This window comes from Euphorbia lathyris, chromosome 7, assembly GCF_963576675.1.
Source record: "Euphorbia lathyris chromosome 7, ddEupLath1.1, whole genome shotgun sequence".
NCBI classification, from domain to species: domain Eukaryota; kingdom Viridiplantae; phylum Streptophyta; class Magnoliopsida; order Malpighiales; family Euphorbiaceae; genus Euphorbia; species Euphorbia lathyris.
In genome coordinates, this window is record NC_088916.1 from 62,887,876 (window position 1) to 62,906,131 (window position 18,256).

Sequence of the window (18,256 nt, forward strand, 5' to 3'; positions counted from 1 at the left end):
TTGACTAATAACGGTGCTTATACCTGTAAATCCGCTTATGAGGCTTTCAATCAGAATGGGGCGGGATCCACCTCTGATGTCTGGAAGAGTGTTTAGGCTTTAAAAGTTCCCTACCGTATTAGAAGAATTCTCTGGCTTGGGGTCAAAAATAGGTTGCTAACTAATTCAGAGAAGAACAGACGACATCTGGTGGATTCCGGTGTTTGTAGCAGATGCAGGGGCCATGTGGAAACTCTTTGTCATGCTCTTAGGGATTGTACTAAGAGCAAGCAGGTGTGGTCAAAAGTTCTTCCTCATCATGTGCTCTCAAATTTCTTGGCCCACTCTGATGTTGACTAGTTTGCTGATGGCGTTAGTGGGAAGCTGTTGGCCAACCTTGAACATGGTAATATTCTCTTTGCAATTGTCTATCACCAGATTTGGAATTGGAGGAATGTGGAGATTTTTGAAAGGAAAATTATTGCTCTTCCTAATTTGGAAGGTTTCTTCTTGAAAAAATGTTCTAATATTTTGGCCAGTTTCAAAGGTGATGGCCTTGCTATTTATACCCAAAAGAGGAATATTCATCTCCTTGGTTGGTGTAGGCCTAGAGAAGGGGAGGTTAAATTAAACACGGATGGTTCGTGCCTTAAATCCGGTAAAATCTCGGCAGGAGGGGTTCTTAGGGATGATGGAGGCGCTTGGCTGTCTTGGTTTGTTCACAACTTAGGCATGGGGTCTTCCTTTTCAGCTGAGCTTTGGGGATATTTTCTGGCCTAAGGTTGGCAAAGAGTCTGGGGTTGAATAAACTGCGGGTTGAATCGGACAACCATGAGGCCATCAAAATGATTTCCGATAATAATGCTATTTGTCTTAATAGCCGTAATTTAATTAAAGGCATTAGAAGTCTTTGCTCTTCCTTTAACGTCATCAGTTTCAGCCATGTCTTCAGAGAGCAAAACAGGGTTGCAGATTGTTTGGCTGCTGATGGGCATGAGCGGATGTTAGGCGTCGCTACCTTATCTTCTCCTCCTGATTTCTTATCTTCTCTTCTTTTGGAAGATGTTATGGGGGTTAGCTTCCCTAGGCTATTCCCAGGTTAATTCTTCGGTTTTTTGTTTGTTTTTTTCTTTCCTGTTTCTACCCAAAAAAAAGAGAGTAAATAGAAATTTATGATTATACATAGTAAAACAAACATGATAATGTAATGGTAATTACATTACATCAATTGTAAAATTTTACTAACCAAACGTGGTAATGTAATGGTTATTCCATTCCATTACATTACAACATTGATTACATTACAATCTTGATTACATTACATTGCATTACAGCGTACCAAACACACCCTTAATATTTATTAAATTGTCATCTCAACGACTAATATTATCATCTACATTGGGTTATTTTAAAACAGGTCATAAATATATAATTATACGTAATAAAAATTAAAAAATATAGTATAATGTATCTTATACGAGTTGGATAAAAAAATTCAAATATTTCGCCAAATTTAAAAACATTAATCTCTAATTAAATTTTTTTTAAGTAACAACTGATATGCAAGAACAAAATACATATGTTTTATAATGATATCAGAAATTGACTAACTTACCAATATTATGGGTAAAATTGCTCTTAACTTTCGACATTAACAATAAAATTACATCATTTTAGACATTAAAAATAAATTTGTTTCTGGTGATAAACGTTAAGTTAAGTGTATTTTTTTCCACCTTATTCTTATTTTTCATATATTAATTTCAGACTATATATCTTTTAATGTGGATAAGTAACATTTAATACTTAGTTGAGTATTTAGGAACCTTCTAGAGCTAAAAGAAATTCACCAACTAACCACAATTTTGGTGTGCATGGGACAGGGATGGATATAGGGGATTGATGGTTGAAAAAGTTTATTGTACATGTGCTTTAATCTCAGATCATCTCCAATGGTTCATACTCACAACCATTTAATATATATGCCAGTCATTCATTTAATAAACTTCATTTTATTAAACTAGCTAACTTTAATGATTAAATTCTATAACCATTCAATCACAAAGGATCCACCAATTAATTAAAACCAATCATATTATTTTAAAAATAATATATATATATATATATGGGGTTGTTCTCAATGGTGAGTGTTGTCTTCCGAATGGACTCTAGCAAGTGCACTAGATACAAGTAATAAAGTGATAAGTCAAGTATCGTATCCACAGGGATTGATGACCAAAGTTTATGAGAAATACTTTGTGAAGAGGGTGCTCGTAGTGTGTGATTCTTTTGTATTGACAGATGTTGATAGTTGTGACGACTAATGACTAAACAAGTTGCTTTACGTGTGAAAATGATTGCTTGATAATGATAATAAGGAGAACAGGCTAAGCACAGCGGGACAGGTTACTGCAAGCTTCACAACAACCAAACAAATCACGAATGATGCAACTGAAGCTAAGGTTTCTGTTTTAACTCTCACTTAAGTCAACTCTCGTGTGTTCTTAAGATTCTAAGATTTACTAAAACCCGTAGCGTCCTAAAGGTTTGTTCTTTCTTGCATTAAGATTGAAACAGCATTTCTTATGAGAAAACCCTTGATAAAACCACCTAACATTTCTGCTTCGGGGTTGGATGTTTGTTAGAGAGTTCGGTGAAGATGAAAGCAGTTTCCTATCATTCATCTAACACAAGAATACATGCTCGAGCATTTAAATGTAAAGCCTCAACAAACACTTCATGCATTAACATCATTCATTAATTGCTAGACTTGGAAAAAAAACTTACATTACCGGCCCCGACTGGCCGAGCCCATTCAAAGGGATTACTCACTCATACGGGCGAGTGAGCAATCAGATAGTTCAAAGCTCTGAAACTCCATTTATGGAGCTCTAAAAACTTTTACAAAGTCTATCTTTTGTGTCCAACAAAATGCGATCCCTTCCCTTCCTTTCTACCTCTATTTAAAGGAAAGGATAGGGACTAAAACGGAACTAGAAAAGTATCCGCACAAAATATATTACAAAACAAAGTCAATCAGTTCAGAAATCTAAAAATTGCTAAAAGTGGTTGAAGATCATTTTGACCCTTGAACACTCAAGGGGTGAGCTTTCTTTTCATCTTGTTACTTTACGCCTGCACTTATCCGCCTTTCTGCCAGCAGCTACTGTCGTACCTGCTTCCCGTCTAGTCGCTGTCCATCATCAGGGGTTCCGGTGTTTGACCGCTGGATCAAAGAATGGCATAATCTCCTCTTGGTTGTGCGAACAGGCTGCTTCCAGTCTATTCGGCTAAGTCTTTCCTTATCTGCATAAAAACACCAATAAGACCTTCTTTCATGTACTAAAACACTACAAACACCCTTAATTCATTATAATTAACCCCTTTTAAATGTAGTCAATTTCATGCCTAACAGTGAGCACTAAATTATCTCCATATATGGTGAGTGTTTAATAGCCATTGGATCAAGATCTAGTGGTCCATGATTTAAGTTGTGATTTAATATTAAAATTGGGTTTACCTGATGACATGTCAGTTGTAACTTGGAATATTGTGCTTTGAAAAACGTTTTCTATTTCCTCAAGATATAACCAACTTCCAAGAAATAAAAAATTTTTTCCCGGATGTTTTTATTTTACATAAGAAGACGTCTTCTTTTAAGTAATTTTGTATCCGTCTAATCAATGTTATATGCATGAAATCTTAATAAATGATTATTCATTGGGAACACAAAAAGCTTGACATTGAGAATGTACAATATTATTTATGATAACCAAATACAACATTAATGGTGTTCTAATTAATGGTGTTGTCCCCCTATTTATTACCTTAGAATTGTAAGCTCAATTTATAAATTTCTAGAATTGTAAACTCAATTTGTAAATCCTTAGGATTCCAAAATCAATTTGTAAATCCTTAATTTTTTTATTTCTTTAAGCATTCATTTATTTATAAACAATCAATAAACTTATATATTCTCATGCCACACTAATGACAATAATAAATGTCTAATGTCATCCATTTGGATGTCGTATTAAATACTACTCCCTTCATGAAATTGATTTATATCCTCACACAAACATAATGTAACGTAACGTAAATATCACTGAACAGAAAACTTTACGGAACTCAAACATCACTGAACAGAAACATTACTAAACAGAAACATTACTGAACTAAAATATTACTGAACTGAAACATCACTGAACTGAAATATTTTCAATTGAAACATCACTGAACTGAAACATCACTGAACTGAAAGATTACTGAAACATTACTGAACTGAAACATCATTAAACTGAAATATTACTGAACTCAAATATTACTGAACTGAAACATCACGAAACTGAAACATCACTGAGCTGAAACATTACTGAACTCAAACATTACTGAACTGATACGTTACTAAACTAAAACATTACTGAACTGAAACATCACTCAATTGAAACATTACTGAACTGAAACATCATTGAACTAAAATATTACCGAATTGAAACATTACTAAACTGAAACATTACTGAACTGAAATATTACTGAACTAAAATATTACTGAACTAAAATATTACTGAACTAAAACATCACTGAACTGAAATATTACTGAATTGAAACATCACTAAATTGAAACATTACTGAACTAAAAGATTACTAAACTGAAACATTACTGAATTGAAACATCACTGAACTGAAATATTACTGAACTGAAATATCACTGAACTGAAACATTAATGAACTTCAAGATTACTAAACTGAAACATTACTGAACTGAAACAACACTAAACTCAAGTATTACTGAACTGAAATATTACTGACTTCAAAAATAACTGAACTCAAACATCGCTCAACTGAAACATTACTGAACTGAAACATTACTAACCTGAAACATTACTAAACTAAAACATTACTGAACTAAAACATCACTGAACTGAAATATTACTGAACTGAAATATTACTGAACTAAAACATCACTGAACTGAAATATTAATGAACTGAAATATCACTAAACTGAATCATTACTGAACTAAAAGATTACTAAACTGAAACATTACTGAACTGAAACATTACTAAACTCAAATATTACTGAACTGAAATATTACTGAACTCAAACATAACTGATCTCAAACATCACTCAACTGAAGCATTATTAAACTGCAACATTACTAAACTGAAACATCATTCAACTGAAACATTAATGAACTGAAACACTAATGAACTGAACGTTACTGAACTGAAACATCACTGAACTGAAATATTACTAAACTAAAATATTAATGAACTAAAACATCACTGAACTAAAATATTACTAAACTAAATATCAATGAATCAAAACATCACTGAACTGAAACATCACTGAACGGAAACATCATTGAACTGAAACATCACTGAACGAAAACATCACTGAACTGAAATATCACTGAACTGAAATATCACTGAACTGAAACATCACGAAACTGAAACATCACTGAGCTGAAACATTACTGAACTCAAACGTTACTAAACTAAAATATTAATGAACTGAAACATTACTGAACTGAAATATCACTCAATTGAAACATTACTAAACTGAAATATTACTAAACTGAAACATTACTAAACTAAAACATCACTTAACTGAAATATTACTGAACTGAAACATTACTGAACTGAAACACCACTGAACTGAAACACCACTTAACTGTAATATTACTAAACTAAAATATTGCTGAACTGAAACATGAAATATTACTAAATTGAATATGAGTGAACTGAAAGATTACTGAACTGAAACATCACTGAACTGAAATACTACTAAATTGAAACATTACTCAACTGAAACATTACTGAACTGAAACCTCACTAAACTGAAACATTATCAAATTGAAACATTACTAAACTGAAATATTACTGAACTGAAATATTACTGAACTAAAACATCATTAAACTGAAATATTACTGAACTGAAACATCACTAAACTAAAACATCATTGAACTGAAACATCACTGAACTCAAATATTACTAAACTGAAACAATACTGAACTGAAACACCACTGAACTGAAATATTACTAAACTGAATATCACTGAACCAAAACATCACTGAACCGAAACATCACTGAACTAAAACATCACTAAACTTAAACATTACTTAACTGAAATATTACTAAATTGAAATCTTACTCAACTGAAACATTACTGGACTAAAACATCATTGAACTGAAATATTACTGAATTGAAACATTACTAAACTGAAACATTACTGAACTGAAACATTACTGAACTGAAATATTACTGAACTAAAATATCACTGAACTGAAATGTAATGTAAGTAAAGTAACGTAATAAATATAAACTCAATTTATAAATCATTTGGATTGTAAGCTCAATTTATAAATTCTTAAGATTGAAAGCTCAATTTTTAAATCCTTAGTTTTTTATTTCTTTAATCTTTCATTTATTTATAAATATTTATTGAGCTTACAATTCCTAACGTAACATAATAAATATAAGCTCAATTTATAGATCATTAGGATTGTAAGATGAATTTGTAAATTCTTAGGTTTTTTTATATTTTATTTATAAACAATTATTGAGCTTATAATCCCTAACACAATGTAACCTAACATAACGCAAGTAACGTAATAAATATAAGCTCAATTTATAAATCCTTAGGATTGTAAGCTCAGTTTATAAATTCTTAGGATTGTAAGCTCAATTTGTAAATCCTTAGTTTTTTTATGTCTTTCAATTTTATTTATTTATAAACAGTCATTGAGCTTACAATCCCTAACGTAACGTAACCTAACATAACGTAATAAATATAAGCTCAATTTGTAAGTCCTTAGGATTGTAAGCTCAATTTATAAATCCTTAGGAAGTTCAATTTATACATCCCTATGATTGGAAGTTCAATTTATGTTTCAGTTCAGTGATGTTTCAATTTATGTTGCAGCTGGCTGACAGTGATCCCAAAGAAATCAAGGATATCTCCCATCACTTGGGGAAGAGGAAGACGGAAGCCCCTTTTGACGTGGCTTCTATACACAGAAAGAAATCCCCTAGGGGGACAGGCGGGACGCTGGTGGGCATTCGCCAATATGATCTCATAGTTCTTCATCCACGGATAACGATCCGCCAAATTGGCAAGATCCGTGGGACTCATACGAGATGAAGTGATCTCCGCACGGGGCCCCTTTTTCATAGTTGGGGTCGAAGAAGAAGCCTCCATCCCCGAAACAGTTCTAGAATTTACCACCGGAGCAACAGGGGCTGCATTGGCGAAAGAATTCTGGGTTTCTGCAAACCCAAAACAACGATTCCTACGCTCCCTCACGACAGTACGTAATTCCGACAAATCGCAACTCATAGTACTCTCAGAAGAGTTCGTACTCTCAGAGGAATCTAAACTAAGTGAATAATTAGTGGAAGTGGTTAAATTGAAGAGCTCAGTAGTAGAACCGGAAGAAGAACTCATAAAAGCAAGACGTCAGATAAATGGACGGAATGTAAAGACCAACTTACATGAAAATTCGAAGATAAAAAGCTTCAGATACTCGAAGTTCTTGACACATGGAGAGCTCTGGAAAAATGTAGGTGAGAATCAAAAGCTTTAGCAAATGGGAGAGTAAAACGGAAGAGAGAGAAAGAGGGAGTTTTAGAAGAAAGGCGCCACTTACCTCGAGCGTTGTGTCCATGACACCTGTCACTCGGTGAATGGCCTGGGACAGAGCAGCCATCAATATGACGCCTGTTTACGGCACACCAGGAAGATCAAAAGCCCTAAAAGACTTAGCGGTATTTTAAGGGGGGCTTCTGATAACATCCAGATATTATTTACGGGACTAAAAGAGCAATTGACCAAACGACCGCATATTAAGATAATCAGAAAAGCTATGGCGTATCAAGTAAGTCACCTGGATGGCGGATCACATGGATTCCTCCATACGCCATCCGTAGTCAAACATACGGGAGACCCGCCATCATGCCTCGATTCGCCCCCTGAACGGCTGAGCCGATTCCCAATAAAGGCAACTAATAACCCATTAATGAGCTAACGGTCATGCTTGAATAAGATTAGTAACCGCCATTAAAAGGTATTAATGGAGACTTTATAGTTACCAAGAGTTACAACTACACGACTATAAATAGCTTGCATCCCAAGCTATTGAGGTACACATTCACGCTCTCCTTAATCCTACTTTGTGCATACAGTTTATCCTACTACATTATACTGACTTTAGCATCGGAGCTTCCCCCCGCCCCAATGGCGCCCCCCGCAGGGAAGATCACCGATCAAGAATTCACCACCAGTCATCAAAGCATAAACGACACATCCGAGCAGCGTGAGGAGAGGGTCCGTATATGCTCAATGCCGAATCTCAGATATCTACTTATGTTATCATCTAATAACATGTGGATAACCATCTACGACACATGGAGCAATGAGGACGTCTCAACAACATCGTAACTGCCACTAACACGTGGACCAATAGGAAGGAGCTCTGAATCCGTAAGATGTCAATCCTTATAATCACGACTCTAATTATGGGGATGACATTTTTTCCTGCCAAATCTCATTAGGCCTATTAGAGGATAATCTCCATTGCCATCCTTATATGTGTCTCGAGTCATTATTAGGATGTACAAACTAATGAACTGGCAAAATTACCCCTGACACCTTATAAATAGAAAAAATAGTTGTGCAACAAAAGGTACAATCAATACAGAATTGTAAATATATTTTATTTATCATTTTATTTCTCTAAACGCTGCCAACTTAAACATCAGAATGAATTCGTGGATTTTGGATTCTTTATTTTACTTTCTTTCTCTTACCTCAAGATATTGCAATCTTAAATCATAGTTAGGAATGATAAGATACATTATATTTGAAGATGAGTACTAATTAAATTAAATGACCATTGGCTATTTTTTTAAAGTTATTTTAGAAACATATTTTCAAGAATTAACCTTATTGCGTATGTATCGGGCCAAGATTTCCGGTACAAGATTGGTCGTGTTTTCAGAACGGCAAAAAGGATCCTAGGCCTTATTTTGTTCATTTTTTGTTATGTTTTGATTTTTTATTTGAATAAATTACGTTTTTGATTTAAACATAAAACTTGATTAATAGAATGTTGTTTATTTTATTTGTGTTCAGAATTGGTATTTTTTTTATAATTTGAAAACAATTTTTAATGCATAATGTAGCTATAATGTAAAAACTTTATTTTAAATTATAAAAATACAAAGAAAACGTACAAAAATAATGTCTCTAGTTTGTCCAATTTATATACAGAGGCATATGGTTTAAAAGTTTATAAATAGAAGTATGTGGTATGATTTAATTTACAAAGCAATGTATTTCAAATTGGCGCTATTAAGTTTTGATTACAACCAATGACATTTATCTTGAAAGAAATTATTCTTATAACAAAACATGACATCTCTCTCAAAACGCAACTCCCTAAATCGAAACTATAAATAATATGGTGCAAATTTTACGTTTTACTAATTTCACAGTTTATGAAATAAATTGATATTTAAATTTAATTTACACCGCTGTAAATATAATTTTTATGTATGTGTTTTGTCAATATGTAAATATAATTTAAAATAAAATAAAAATGCTATTGGTTGCCTTATAACTTATCAATGTAATTTGAAATACTTTATTTTGTAAAAAAAATATCATAATACATACCTCTACAGTAGAACCTCTATATAGGAATACTCTATATTAGAATAACCTCCCAATTGTTATACAAAAGTTTGGTCCCAAGTGCTGAGAGTCTTTGTTATACCAACCTCTATATAGGAATAACCTCCCAATTGTTATACAAATAGTCCGGTCCCAAGTGTATTCCTATATAGAGGTTTTACTGTATTTGCAAACTTTTAAAAAATATACTTCTGTTTGTAAATAGGGAAACTATAAGCATTTTTTTTTACTTTGCCCAAATTATAATTTCAAAAACAGATAAAATAAATAACACATTTTTAACTAAGTTAGATGTTAACAAGCAGGGGCAAGACCAGTCCAGAGTTCAGGGAGGCCAGATACCCCCTGGCTATCGGCTCTGCCCTTGAGTATCGATAGTTTACCTCTTCTAGCCTCATTAATGTTGGGTTATATTTAACATATATATGTAGTATTTATATCAAGGGACAATTACAAAACTAGCACCTTTTAAGGTGTTAGTTTTCTTTTCTAACTCATTTTGAAAAACAAACCAAAACTAACACATTTCAACAAGTAACTTCCAAGTTTACCCTCGTCTTCTTCCTTAACATAATTGTGTGTCTTTGTCTTTCCTCCTCACTCTCTTTCTCGCGCTCTCTCTCTCTCTAAAGAACAGAACAATCTACAGAACAACTACGAATACTACAACAATCAATCCAACACACAGTTCATATAACAAAATTTCTATAGTCATATAAGTTTTCATTGGGTTTTAGTTTCATTGAAAATATTTAAAACTTAGTCCATTCATCGTTAAGGTGAACGGCGAACAGAAGATGAGGAAGAAGGCGACCTTTTTTTTCCGGCAATCTCGTCCCAATATATATTGTTTCTCTTCTTTTTTCATGTTTTTCCTGATCGTGCGAACCCAAAAAACAGTGGCATTGTTATCTGAAAATGGATTTTGGTTGGAATATCAGTTTCAGATTTTTTCCCGACAGTGTCGATATCTGTAGATATTTATCGATATCTGTAGATATCTGTAGATATTTGTCGATATCTATCGATATCTGTAGATATTGTATTTGTCGATATGTGTTGTCGATATCTATAAATACATATCTATAAATATCTACAGATATCTACAAATATCTACAAATATCTACAAATACATATCTACAAATATCTACAGATATCGACAGATATCGACAGATATCTACAGATATCGACACTGTCGGAGAAAAATCTGAAACTGATATTCCAACCAAAATTCATTTTCAGATAACAATGCCACTGTTTTTGGGATTCGCACGACCAGGAAAAACATGAAAAAGGAAGAGAAACAATATATATTGGGACGAGATTGTTGGAAAAAGGGTCGCCTTCTTCCTCCTCTTCTGTTCGCCGTTCACCTTAACGATGAATGGACTAAACTTTAAATCTTTTCAATGAAACTAAAACCCAATGAAAACTTATATGATTGTAGAAATTTTGTTATATGAACTGTGAGTTGGATTGATTGTTGTAGTATTCGTAGTTGTTCTGTAGATTGTTCTGTTCTTTAGAGAGAGAGCGCAAGAAAGAGAGAGAGAGTGGAAAAGACAAAGACACAGAGTTATGTTAAGGAAGAAGACGAGGGTAAACTTGGAAGTTACTTGTTGAAATGTGTTAGTTTTGGTTTATTTTTCAAAAGGAGTTAGAAAAGAAAACTAACACCTTAAAAGGTGCTAGTTTTGTAATTCTCCCTTATATCAATTGTTCAAAATTGTTTAATTAGTTTAATATGTTTGTTTAAGGTTAAAGGTTATGAGTTCAAACCCACCAAACTCATTTTTACTTTATGATATTTTTATTTACAACACTCATTTTACTTTATAAAATAAAAGTTTTATTTATTTGAATTTTAAAATTATATTCAAACTATTTATTTTCATAACACTTTTAAACTCATTTTTTTATTATATCTACCATTTTAAAGAACTTACTATATATTTTTTCATAAAAAATCAATTTTTTATTTTTGAAATTCAAAAAACTTAATTTCTAAATTAAAATTTAATTATAAAAATTATAAAATTTATAACTAATAAAAAATATAAAAATGTTATAATTTTTATTAAACACACTAGAACGGCGAAGTTTCAGCGTGTTGGAGACTAATTTTTTTACCCAGTCTGTTATTACTCCCAATCGCATGACTAAAATTAGCTCTCCATATCTAGATTAATGGCTCCACCACTGTTAACAAATAATTACTTTGACAAACAAGAGACTAATGCAACCAATAATAAATAATAAGAAGTTTAATATGTCTAAATAAAAGATAAAAGAAGAAAATTTATTGTGCCTCATTTTTCTATCTCCTTAATTGTTTCTCGCCAAATTTATGATGCATGACATAATTATCGTATTTATAATGCTTAAAAATATGATAATTATATCACACGTCATAAATTGGATGGAATACAGATAAAAAAGATAGAGGAACATGACATAATTATCATACTTATAAGTATGATAATTATATCACGCGTCATAAATTGAATGAAATACAAATAATAAAAAGATAAAGAAATAAAAATAACAAATTTTCTTTAAAAATATAAAAAACTTACTACTCTTTCCATTTCACTTTACAAAACATGCTAGCAAATTAATTTTTTCCCAAATAAAAATCGTCATAGTTTTCCAAAAATTTAAATTTTAAATTTTTGTTCTGATTCATGTATTTTTTTTAACATTCCAATGCTTATTCTCCAATAATTACACGATAGAGAATTTTTTTTAGTTAACCAATGTAAAGTAATTAATTTGACTTTATATTTTTTTTTGAATAAATTTGACTTTATATTAATTGTATTTGTTTTATATAGTTTGTCTAATTTCTCGGTTCGAGACTCGTTAGACACTCTTTAGATGGACTCACTCTCAATTAAAACATTATAGATACGTTAGGATTCGAACTCAAAATCTAGTTTAAACGACTTAGTACTTTTAATAATTCAAATCAACTTTAATTGATCATTAATTGTATTAATTAATTTGTGTGAAATACCTCATAATCAAATATATAATTGACGGTAATAAAGTAAAAAATAAGAGATGAAGTTAGTATGCTTTTTGGTATTTAGAAATGTTTTTCCCCTTCCTTAATTTTTAGTCTTCTTTTTTGTGCATTATCTATTTACAGGTCAGTGATGCTTAGCTTACACGTCGACAACAACACTAATTCAGCACGGCGACACACATATTTGAATTTAAGACTGAAAATCATCAAACGGAATACGGACCATTAACTATTTTTTCATTTTGGAATGGGAATTTATATTCTTCTTCTTCTAGTCATTTTTCTTCTATCAAATTATTGACTATTACATAATACAGTAATTCCTTCCTTCTATGACATATTAGCTTACGATATGCCTCTTTGCCTTAAATATATTATTCTTTTTTAAATTTCATTATATGAGTGCTGTAACTTTTTTTTTTTTTTTTTTACAATTTCTTCCTTCTACTTAGTTGTTTATTATCACTAATAACTATCAAATGTTAATACATTTTACTTAAAAAAAATAGTTATATATATATATATTATTTTGAATAAAAATAAGTAAAAAAATAATTAAAAGATACTAATCGAGGTAATTCTTAAAAGTTGGTTATAGTTTAGTTCAATTGTTAATTATTGTTGGTAATTATGATGAGTGGAGTGAAAGAGTAGGAGAAGGGTGTACAATAAGCTCTTCTATACGTAGCCCCAAATTTAATTGGTCCAATTTTTTTATCATACAAATCTAAATAAATTATTGTTATTAGTTATTATGTGAAAAATTAAATGAAGGTTAATTTATCCAGAAAATTAACGATCTAGGAGTCTTAAGGGGTCTAATTTTTTATTACGATTATTATACAATATCTAATTTAATTATTTTTATTATGTTAAAAATCAAGTTAAAAAGATTTTGGTGTTTCATTTTGTAGAAACTTTATTATTATATGAAAGTATTAATTTTTTTAATGAATAGAGCCCGTTTTTTTTTCATATAGCACATGGTTGTAAAAATGTTTAAGATGACCCTAGGTGGACTCCGGATCCCATGGTTGAGGGGCTGAGTTTAGCCTGCATTTGACAGCAAAGAACAAAAATCCATAATTAATGTAATAATCAAATTTCTATTTATTCTATTTTACTCTTAATGTTCATAGCAAAAAAATAAATTTACCCCTCTCGTTGGTAAGTTGGGTCAATTTAAAAAATATTTCATCAAACTACATTCTCAGTTATGAATCTTATCATCTACATTCATATGTGCGTCATTATATAACTAATTAATAACAGATCACAAACATATAAATATACATGAAAAAAATTATTTTTTTTTCTATATTTCGTACAAGTTTAACAAACAATGATTCAAATATTTTTTTATCGGATTCAGAATGAGGTTGAATCGGAACTGAAATATTTCAAATAAAATTTGTTGAATCACAATCAAAATTAAAAAATAAAGTTCAAATAAGTATATTTTTAGACCCCGATTCATAAATTTTAGATCCAATTCATAAATTTGAACTCTAAAAAATATATCCTCAACTCTTAATTTATAAATCCCAGTCCTAAAAATATATTAAAAATAATGATTTCCTTAGTTTAATATAATTCAAATAATAATTTGACATAGTTATAAATAATTTTTAAAAACTGCGTTTCTATGTAAATTTTCCAATATTAAGTATCAAAACTCATCAATAAAAGATCCAACAATTAAAAAATTTTATAATGAAATCAGAAAAAACTTCTTCCTCCTCAACCATCTACCATGACTGGGAGGCTCCAATCATGAGTCATGACGAATTGGGACAGAACTATGGTTGGAGAACCGCATCCTAAGGTTTTCTGACGAGCTGAAGGGTTAGCCGACCCTCCTCCCTCAGCTCCGTCCCTACTTCTAAAGAATAGTTTGATGATGTTTCAGTAAAAAAAAAAAAGTTTCATAATCCTAACCAAAGTAAAAATGTAGATATGTACAAAAGAAACAATCAAACTATTAAGTGGGAAGTAATTTGGCAACAAGAAGATTCAGTGGGCAACTGTAAGTAATTAGAGAACTATATCTTAAATTATTTTCAACAAATTCAAGTTGTTATTGTAAAATATTTTTTTGATTTTAATTATTTTAACTTAGAAGATTCAGTGGGCAATATTTTTTTGAAGCATAATAAATTTTCTAACTGAATTTATGTAAAAATAAAAGGACTAATATACAAATAATCCCTTAAACTTGTCTAAATATTGCAACTGCTCCCTCCAACTTTCAATTGTAACAACTTACCCCTCAAACTTATCCAATTGTAACAACTTACCCCTTAAACTTGTCCAATTGTAAAACACAACCCCAATTGCTGACATGGACTGCAATTGAAGAAACACGTGAAATACAAAATCTGCAATGCTCGTGTAGTATGATAATCAGATCTTTGACGTAATACGAATCCGGGGAAACTTTTTTACGGTTGCTTCAAATACGGGATAAAAAAAATTCCCAATTTGGGGTTATGTTTTATAATTGGACAAGTTTAAGGGGTAATTTGTTACAATTGAAAGTTGAGGGGGACAGTTGCAACATTTGAACAAGTTCAGGGGTTATTTGTGTATTAGTCCAAAATAAAATATTACTACGCGGATACAAAAGCTTCTAGAGGGAAAGAAACTTCCAAAAGGTTCCTACTCAAAAGTCAGTTATTGCGTGGTTGTCGATAACAGAATTTTTACACCGACGTTTCGCTGAGTCAGCTCACCCGAGTTTTCTCATGGATAAGGCCCAACTATTAACCAATCCTAACTAACCATGGTTAAATAAATCCCCAATCTTCCTATATATTCCAATTCATTCTCCTTCCATTTCAATTCATTCTTCCAATTACTCCAACAGAAAATATCACCATGGCTTCCATTTCTTCTATTCCCTCTCTCACTTCTTCCTCCACTCATTTCTCCGGCAAGAAATTCCCCGCCGATGGAATTCATCCTCTCCCCTCTCGTGTCAATTTCCGTCCTCTCCGTGTCTCCGCTGCCTGCGCCAACAGCACCGCCGATAGAACATCCTCCCGCATTGCATCGCATGGATCGTTGTATGAAGTTTTAGAGATTCAGAACGGCGCCTCTTTTGGAGAGATCAAATCTGCTTATCGGAAACTGGCGAGAGTTTTACATCCCGATGTCGCAGCTGAAGGTGAAAAGGAGAACAGAGCTTACGAGTTCATGAAAATACACGAAGCTTATGAAACTCTTTCCGATCCCGAGAAACGATCTGAGTATGATCGCTCGCTGTTCCGGGGAGTACGAGCGCCGATAAGTTCTCCGTATATGAAATCAGCGAATGCAGCCACAGTAGCGAGTTATGCAGCAGCTTCTGGATTTTCCAGATCTCGTCGGAGGAGATGGGAAACCGATCAGTGCTGGTAGAGAAAATTGGGGGAAATCAAACGATCTGGTTTTGATAGAATTGTAATTAATTAGTTAATCAATAGATTAAGATTAGGATAGCGTAAATTAATTAATAATTAATTAATTCACCATCGTCTGCATTGTATATAGTCCAGACTGGTGTTGTATCATGAAAGCAGGCGCCATTTTTGTAGCTTGTTTCAATTAGAAAATTAAGTCCTTCAGTTATACTTTTTGTGTTTTTGAGGTGGGGGAATTGCAATAAAAGCAAAGATCTGTACTAGTTAAAAATGAAATGTCAAATCAACTTGAATAGTCTCGTCGAAATATCTATAAAGTATTTTACTGAATTGAATTTATTTTTAAAATATATGCAATCTAGTGGTAGTGGTAACTGTCGAGTGTCGACGATAAACCAAGATATTTTATTTCCACTACTGTTTCGTTTCATCTACGGCGTCGACCGCATAATTTGGCCCAAGTATGCTCGTTAGAGTCATTTTAGACTTTCTTGTAATTTCCACTTTATTTTTGTCCGTTGCATTCACTTTCATCTAGTATTAAATATACAGTTATTTTTTTAAAAGAAAATATCAATTAAACTTTTAGAAAAGAAAATATCTACCCTACATTTTGGAAGCAGCAAAACGATGCCGGTTTCCCTGTGGAATTGAAGGACAATATATTCATCACATGGACCTAGGGCTGTAAATGAACAGAGCCGCTCATGAGCGGCTCGGTGATCGGCTCGATAAAAGCTCGGCTCGACTCGGCTCGATTTGTAAACGAGCCGCTCGTGAACACGATTTACTGGCTCGGTTCGTAAACGAGCCAAGCTTAAGCATGCCAAAACTCGGCTCGAAAGCTCGCGAGCAGGCTCGATTAGAACATTTATGAACAAATTTTAGTTTTGTAGAAAACTATATAGTTTTGTGTTAGTTCACAAATGTCTAAACTTAATATTATTTCATTTGCTATTAGATTAGTTAGTTCACAAACATAATAAATGAGTAATAGACGAACTATTTGTGAGCATCTTGTTTATTTATTCACGAACTTTACTTGTGAGTTTGTTTATGTACACAATTAAAGAGTTATTTGCGAGCAAACTTCACAAATATAATTAACAATTTACTCACAAACAATTCATGGTTAGATAATTTTCTTAATGAACCAAGTCCAAAAGAGGATTTTGAGCTCGAAACAAGCTCGAAGCTCGGCTCAAGCTCGTTGAGCAAGCCAAAGCTCGGCTCGGGCTCGGCTCGTTAATTTTATAGCAAGCTCGGCTCAGGCTCGAGCTCGTTAATTTTATAGCGAGCCGAGCTTGAACAGGCCAAAGCTCGGCTCGGCTCGGCTCGTTTACAGCCCTACATGGACCCTGAAAATCTGTTTCCCTTTTTATAGATAGGGTTCATTGTACGGTAGACCTATCGGGTTAAACCCATGAATGTGTAATTTAAAGGAATAATTCATTTGAATGGGTGTTTTTAATTTTGTAGTTAAAAATAGTCCCATTACGGTGATAGATCCACCATAATGGTACTTGATAACATTGTGATATTATCCCAAGGATCAAAAGGGATATTCGCCTAAAGAACGCCACGTGTTGGTCGCCTGATACGGGAATTCTGCGGCGTATCGAAGTAAAGAGATCCGACGGGCGGATCACCTAGAACTCGCCAAGAGAGCCCGCAGGCGAACCTGTGAGGCGAATCTCCATAAGCTCTCAATCCGCCACTAGAACGGCTGGGCCGATCCGGCAATAAAGACCATTAATGAGCTATCAATTAGCTAACCGCCAACTTAAGGGTAACCTGTAACCGCCATTAATGGGACATTAATGGAGACTTTCAGGTTACTGAAGGTTACAACTTCATGATTATAAATAGCCTACGTCTCAGGCTATCAAAGGTACACTTTACTCACCCTCTGTCAATTCAGTTTGTTCTCTTGTTCTTCCTTACTGACTTTGGCATCGGAGCTTCCCCCCGTCGAACCCAACGACGCCCCCACAGGGACGGAAGCCGATCAGAATTTCTCCACAAGTCATCAATTGGTGCGGTGAACGTGGAATCCTTAATAAAATAAAGGGTTTTTCGTTCACTTTAAAAGGACATGGCAAATGGAGAACCGAACCCCACATCGAGGGAAGAAACACCATTAGTAACACCCTCA

General features: G+C 32.9%; 1 protein-coding gene across 1 annotated transcript; it reads left to right on the top strand.

Annotated features, from left to right (window-relative positions):
• Positions 1-15,536: 15,536 nt before the first annotated feature.
• Positions 15,537-16,309, top strand: LOC136234761 (chaperone protein dnaJ 11, chloroplastic-like). The gene has a single exon (XM_066024231.1). The coding sequence runs from the start codon at positions 15,578-15,580 to the stop codon at positions 16,097-16,099; it is 522 nt and encodes a 173-aa protein (XP_065880303.1). The 5' UTR covers positions 15,537-15,577; the 3' UTR covers positions 16,100-16,309.
• Positions 16,310-18,256: the final 1,947 nt, after the last annotated feature.

Coding starts and splice junctions, on each gene's coding strand:
- LOC136234761 (XM_066024231.1), top strand. CDS start 15,578: ATGGCTTCCATTTCTTCTATTCCCTCTCTCACTTCTTCCTCCACTCAT.